General features: G+C 42.5%; 2 protein-coding genes across 3 annotated transcripts in view; both read right to left on the minus strand.

The window, feature by feature from the left end:
- The window catches only part of LOC143018491 (N(4)-(Beta-N-acetylglucosaminyl)-L-asparaginase-like), a 10,548-nt gene extending 8,948 nt beyond the window's left edge, over positions 1-1,600 (minus strand). Inside the window, exon 1 of one of the 2 annotated variants that reach the window (XM_076173868.1) lies at positions 1,124-1,600. In XM_076173868.1, the coding sequence (XP_076029983.1) occupies positions 1,124-1,343 (220 nt within the window). In that variant the 5' untranslated portion in view covers positions 1,344-1,600. The remainder of the gene's footprint in view (positions 1-1,123) is intronic. The other variant, XM_076173867.1, reaches the window with a different exon arrangement.
- A 5,516-nt stretch (positions 1,601-7,116) lies between these two features.
- The window catches only part of LOC143018492 (uncharacterized), a 709-nt gene continuing 325 nt past the window's right edge, over positions 7,117-7,500 (minus strand). Inside the window, exon 2 of the mRNA XM_076173869.1 lies at positions 7,117-7,437. Coding sequence (XP_076029984.1) covers positions 7,117-7,437 — 321 coding nt within the window. The remainder of the gene's footprint in view (positions 7,438-7,500) is intronic.

The raw sequence follows: 7,500 nt of genomic DNA on the forward strand, positions 1-7,500 counted from the left end.
CTGGGTATGATAGAGTAACCCTGTATCCTAGGTCTGAGACCTAAATTGGGGTATCATATACAAAAGTTTTATGTAGTCAATAATTTGGGGATTTTTATGCCTTCAGTATAATGACGTCCATGTAGGCATCATGAGATGCGAGTGGGTATATAAGGATGCCGGTGTTAGAGACTTGATTATATTTGTAGTTGAGTGACCCCCGTATTGTGTGAACTGGCTTGATCATATTTTTTGTGGTTATTAATATTCAGAGTGAAAGAGAACATGTAATACAGCTGTAACTTTATATTTTATAATGAGAGTATTGCATCATTGAATCATTGTACATTGGGCAGCTAATGCTACCTCCAAGAATTTGACTCATATTAAAGAGGTTAGTGACATTCCTATGGACCACGGTCACACTTTATACTTGAATTGAGACTAATGTCTACATAAAAAAAGAATTCTCATAATTTTTCACTTCTATTACCCCTGTGTTCTGCTAACCTCTTTACATCTTTCCATCTCTATGATTCCAGTTTTTTGGTACAATACAGTCCCTAAGGATAAAAGTGCTGGTTATTTCAGACATTATAATTACCAGATACTTGAGGGAGATTGTGCAAAGAAATGGGCCACATTTTTTGGGCTATAAATGGGCAGGAGAGCCAGAGGGTGGTGATGGGCTTTATTGGCTATTGTTTTTCAATGGCCTGTACATCATCAGACGTGGGGTACTAACTACTTAAATATAATTGAATAACATATTTCATGCTACATATCATATACCTGTAGTACATAACATCACCCCATGACAACTAAGTGTCAATCAGTAGCACGGCATATGATCATATCCTTTACAATTAACATGCACTTAAGTGCAGTGAATACCAATAAAAATGCAAGGTATTATAATTATTCCAGTATTACACAATCACATTTTTCATTTCTTTCATTTCTGAATTTCACATCTTTTCTTTTATGATATAGTTACCTTAGGATAGGTTAGGTTAAGATACATTACCTTAGGAGCTTTTAGACAATGTCGATTTCATGTTAAATGTTCGTGCTTGTGTAATTCTGGAATTTTACCACATGCAAAATCAGACGGCAACTAATTACAAGACCTTTCGGTACTCACCATCCACATTCGCTTTCGAAAATTCCGCTCCCCAGGTATTGATAACCATCGGAAGCTTAACTTCTTGCTGTCTATTACAACCTCCTGCAATTGGAGCTGTTGCTAGCAGGATAGCTGTTGACCAAACTATAGAAATAATATTAGAGAACATTATATAAGTTGAACATTTAAACTCGTTTCCATTATTCTGTTGTACGTTTGAAACTACACTACCCCGCATATCTGCTATACTTCGTCGTTCTAGCTCTCCGCCTATCTGAATAATGAATCATAGTTGTGACACGACTTCCATCGAAGTGTTTGCTGAGTAAAGCGCACTGAAGACTCAACACTTAGCAGAGGTTCTCAAACATTATTGCTTAGGGGCGCACTAATAAAATATCTTGTTGGACCTGACACTACAATCAGTGTAGTATAAGTTTGGTTCCTATTCCACTAACATAGACACATTTGACATAACATTAGTACGATATGTGCGTGCATGCGCGTGTAATAACAATAGTTATAGTAATATTAATATATCTATCTATCTCTCTCTCTCTCTCTCTCTCTCTCTCTCTCTATATATATATATATATATATATATATATATATGTATATATATATATGTATGTATGTATATGTATGTATATATATGTATGTATGTATATATATATGTATATATGTATATATATATATATATATATATATGGGAAAGGTGGAGGGGGAAACACGGGTCTTTATCTGATTATCGAGTTTATTCCTGACCAGTTTCGCTTACAATAGCCGGTCAGGAATAAACTCGATAATCAGATAAAGACCCGTGTTTCCCCCTCCACCTTTCCCATAATTTGTCCCAATGTCTCTACATATATATACATATATATATATATACATATATATATATATATATATATATATATATATATATATATATATAGTGTAATGAGGAATAGAAATTTGGGAATGGATTCTAAGAGGAGACTGTATGAAGGAGTGATTGTGCCAACAGCACTGTATGGAGCAGAAACATGGAACATAAGAGAGGAAGAGAGAAGGAGTTTGAATGTGTTTGAGATGTAGTGTCTGAGAAGTATGATGGGGGTTACTAGGCTAGATAGAGTGAGAAATGAGGAGGTGAGGAGGAGAACAGGGGTGGAAAGGGAGTTGGGAGATAGGGTTGATGAAAGAGTATTAGGATGGTTTGGACACATGGAAAGAATGAGTGAAGAAAGACTAGTAAAGGAGGTATGGAAGGCAGATGTGGGGGGAGTGAACATGAGGGGACATCCTAGAATGAGATGGATGGTGGGGTGAAGGGGGCTTTGGGGAAGAGGGGAATGTATGTTGAGGAAGGACGGGAGAGGACAGAAGACAGGGGTGAATGGAGAATGGTTGTATATGGAAGATATTGTGATGCATGAGGTGGAATGGACAGGGGGATGGGGGGTGAGGTAGTGTGTGTGAGCAAAATTTGACGCAGCCCGAAGGGATTTCTCCCCGTCCTCTCCTTTATATGGGGGGACGGAGAGGGGGGGGGTCGCCGATTTAATGAAGCGGCTTTGCTGTGGATGTGCTGTGTCTTGCGACACTGCTTCTGACCCAGGGCAGTGGACAGGGTGCAGGGATGACCCGTCATCTAGGAGGTGCTAAGATGGGAGGGAGGGTGGAGGGGTGTGGAGTGTTTTCAGGGATGGAATGGGTGGGAATGATTTTATGCCTTTTCCTTTTTGGCTACTTCCCTAAAAAGGGGGAAAAAGCCTTGGTGTATGTATGTATGTATGTATATACATTATATATATATATATATATATATATATATATACATATATATATATATATATATATATATATATATATATATATATATATGCAGACAAACCACTGGGAAAATAAAAGAGATGAGACCGAGCGCTCGGTCTCATCTCTTTCATTTTCCCAGTGGTTTGTCTGCATACTAGTATCACGCGTTCAAGTGATTTCTTCTGCATATATATATATATATATATATATATATATATATGTATGTATGTATGTATACATATATATATATATATATATATATTTATATATGTATATATATATTTATATATGTATATATATATATATATATATATATATATATATATACATACATACATATATCAAGGGCTTTTTCCTCCTTACAAGCGAGGTAGCCAAATGTTGCACTCTTCAAAAAGGAGTATCTACGAATAATCTCCTAGATTTACGCAACCTCACCACGCATGCTAGCCAAGATGCATCGAGTGCACAAGAGGAGTGAGAGTGTAGTCGGCCGTGTTTCTCACGGACAGACCAGGCCTGCGGTTACGTTTATGGGGCAAAAGGTCGCTGCCGCGTCCAGGCTCCAACGGACACTTCTGCCGAGTGCCAACTACATGACCAGCCAAGAAGAAATTGCCACAAATAATAGTTATGTTTTTATCCATGTTTTCCCTCCGGAAAACCTCTGTCTCATTGTATAAGGATTCTCCACTTGTACCTTCACTTTGTCCTCACAGGTAGCTAGAGTTTAAGATTGTTAATATTATCCGCTCTTGCTGGAAAAACCAGCACATATGTTTCTGTTGTTTCTCGTCGGCAACCTAGCCGGCACTCTGTATATAAGGCACGGTTCTCACTAAATAAAATCAGAGAAGACCAGAGGCTGAGCAGAGGCTCCACGTGTTTTGTTTTCGACTTCCACGAAGACCGCCAAACCTTCACCACGCTACCAGAAGATCGAAACAACGAACCCTCCTTATGTTGGGCCTTATTGCAAGACCAACACAAAGTCAAAGGCATAAATCCACTCCTATCCACTTCATCCCCACATACTCCCCAACCATTTACCACCACCCCCCCCTCGCTCTTTTCTTGGCTCCTTCTGGATCATGGGTCACCCCTGCATCTCGCCCACTGCCTTGGGTCAGAAGCAATGTAGCGAGACACAGCGCATCCACAGCAAGGACGCTTCATTTAACCGGTGACACCCCCTCTCCGTCCCCTTTATGCAGAAAAGGAGAAGACGGGGGGTATTCCCTTCGGACTGCGTCGAAACATCATTCACACATACTCCCTAACCCCCACCCCCCATCCACTCCCTTCTATGCATCACAGCAATATCCATACACAACCATTCTCAACTCACCCCTATCATCTGTCCTCTCCTTTCCTTCCTCAACAGACATCCCCCTCTTTCCCAACGCCCCTTTCTACCCCATTCAACCATCTCATCCTTGGTTGCCCCCTCATGTTCACTCCATCCACCTCTACCTTCCACACCTCTTTTACTAATCTTTCTTCACTCATTCTTTCCATGTGTCCAAATCATCCTAATACTCCTTTATCAATCCTATCTCCCAACTCTACTGTCACCCACCCGATGAGGTGGAAAAATTGGAAGCTGGCGTAGAGAGATAGTACCCACAACCTCCCTTCCCCACACTCCACCAGTCACAACCAATATTTCCCTAAACGACCCCTATAGATACGGACTGGTTGTTTCTAGCCCGGAGGAAATAGGTTTTAGTATGTTTTTTTGGCAGTGGAGAAGATCGCCCGAATATGACGAAATATCGCAGCCTATTCTCTAACATGGCTTGCCTTATTGGCCGATCGTGGTATATTGTTTGCATATGACAGTGACGATACTCTCGTCTTTACCCTAAATCCTTAATATTTACTCCTTTATTGCTAAAGGATTCCTCTAAGCTGAATAAAGTCGTATAGTGGTAGCAAAAAATAATTTCTAACCCTTAACTACAATTGATTCCTCTGAGGTCAATAAAATCGTGTGGAGGTATCAGGTAATCAGACCTATATGCTAAAGCGTTTCCGGTTCTGTACTATATCTGGTAAAAAATTAATATAGCTACAGGTTATATATGCACTGGTGTCCTATAAATTCTTAGCAACAGTGACTACAATATATGGTTCAGTTGAAGAGCAAAAAAATTGTTTTGTCAAAATGGAAAAATAGAATAGTCTACCATTCAAAAAATATTTTCTTTGAAAGATTACTAAAGAAAACTAACAAATGTGCGATAACGTCCAATCCAGATATATCATTCAGCTTAGATCTACGGGAAGTGCAATATCGTGCGTGGTTCCATTCCACACCTATACTTGGAACTTAGAACACAGGTTTAGCCGATTGCAATACACTAATTCGGCTGTGCAAAAAGCAAATCTACTGAAGAGTGCAGGAACAGTTTTTTGGACGGATATCAGAACACTAGAAAGACTTTATTATTATTTATTATTATAGGTTTATTCAACAATATTAAATACAATTAGACATACATATATACATTTTTTTTTTACAAAATTGGTAGTTGAAAAGGGAGAGCGAGAAGCAAAGCTTATGGGGAGTTGCTCTCCCTTAAGGAAAAAATTATTTTCATTTATTTATTTTTGTTACATGGTAGTATGGTACATACACATCTATACACATATATACACGATTGTAGGACAACTCGTCCACGGACAACCCGTCCACAAAACCGCAAAGCAGGACAACCCGTCCACAGACACCACCATGGGTGGTCAACTCGTCCACGGACAAGATTTCAAAAAACTTTTAGACAATTATTTTATTACCTTTTTTTAGAATGTTTTCTTCCGTCGTCGTCTCGACACTGTGGCCGTTACTAATCCTGCTGGCAGTAGTTCCAAGTGAAGCATGTTTTAGCCAAAGGAAAGTCAAGTTACCAATGGTCATCAGTACTTGGGTAGATGAAGAAGCAACGCCTGTGGGTGGGTACCGAGACAATAACGATAAATGTTGCCTCATTTTCACGAGTGGAAAAATAGCAGCAAGCGACAGTCCTCGCGTCTTTCCACAGATCTCTGTAGGAAGAAACTTTGGAAATGGTGTCTGTGTTGTATTGATGTGAGATTGTTTCTGTGCTGAAGGAAGTAGAAGGGAAGCAGCTGTTGGTTGCTAGTTTTCTATGTGTGGGTGGCTGTATGGGATACAGATAAAGATGACAGAGGAAGACCGAATACCATCCCCTCAGGGCTACTCCTGATGAAGGTGAGAAAGTTTATGGGTTTGAAGATGTGTTGCTGCGCATCCGTCATTAGTCAATAGCCAGGAGATCGACAGTTCATTTGAACCCACACAAACATACATACACTTACACAAACGCACGCAACACACACACACACACACACACACACACACACACACACACACACACACACACACACACACACACACACACACACACACACACACACTGATAAAATGGGATGATAGAAATACAAGAGGACACGGAAAGAAAATCAAGAAAGACAGCTATAGAAGTGATATGAAAAAGAACAGCTTTCCTCACAGGGCAATAGACATTTGGAACAAGTTAGATGAGAAAGTGGTGTGTGCAAAAACAATACATGAATTTAAAAATAGTTTAGATAAAATGAGATATGAAGAAGGGACACCACGAGCATAGCTCCCCTTCCCGTAAAATACAACTAGGTAAATACAACTGAAGCACACCAACCAGCCTGACCGAAATATGGCTCGGCAGGGCTTAGGTTGTGCTTTCGAGAGGATGCAAATTCATGTAGTACAGGCGTACCATAGACTTAACTCTAACACAATTACTACAAGGCCGAAGGCCAGCTACTTCTACACAGTCTATCAATACACGGTTGCTCCCACTGCTGGGGTTGGGATGTTATAAGCCGACATAGCATATGTGGGGGCTTGTTCGCCACATTTACCCCCCTTCCCCTGCGAAGCGTGGAATCGTGATGTCCAAGCAGGGAGGCGGGGCGTGGGTGACGTCAAAGGAGGGAGGAAGCTGTGGAGACGGCGCCGGCGGCGGCGACGACTGCGGCAGCGGGAGCATAGGCCGTCTGCGATGTCAGTGGAAGCGCGGGCTTCCGAAAGGGGCGCAGACGGCGGCGACGACGCGGCGACGGCGGTGTGGGATCCATAGGAAGCTGTGGAGCGGCGCCAGCAGCGGCGGCGACTGCGACAGCACGAGAATAGGCCGTCTGCGATGTCAGTGGAAGTGCTGACTTCCGAAAGGGGCGCAGACGGCGGCGACGACGGCGTCAGCGATGGCTGCGGCGGCGGCGGCAGAGTGGTATCCATCGTGGAGCCGGTCGAGGGTGAAGTCAAAGGGTGGTGCGCGTGTGACGTCGGCGGCGGCGACGGCGGGAGAATAGGCCGTGAGCGACGTCAGTGAGAGCGAAAACTCCCTCCAGAGGGCGCAGACGGCGGCGGTTGTGACGTCGGGAGAGGAGGCGGCCGTGTGACGTTGAGCGAAGAAGTGCAGAGTTGCTCGTGGGCGGCGGCGACGGCGGGCGGTTGTGACGTCGACCTGGGAGGCAGTCGTGACGTCGAGCGCAAGGAGGCGGCCGTGTGACGTCGAGCGAAGAAGCGC

This window comes from Oratosquilla oratoria, chromosome 35 (assembly GCF_046742065.1).
Source record: "Oratosquilla oratoria isolate Oo_2021 chromosome 35, ASM4674206v1, whole genome shotgun sequence".
Lineage (NCBI taxonomy): Eukaryota > Metazoa > Arthropoda > Malacostraca > Stomatopoda > Squillidae > Oratosquilla > Oratosquilla oratoria.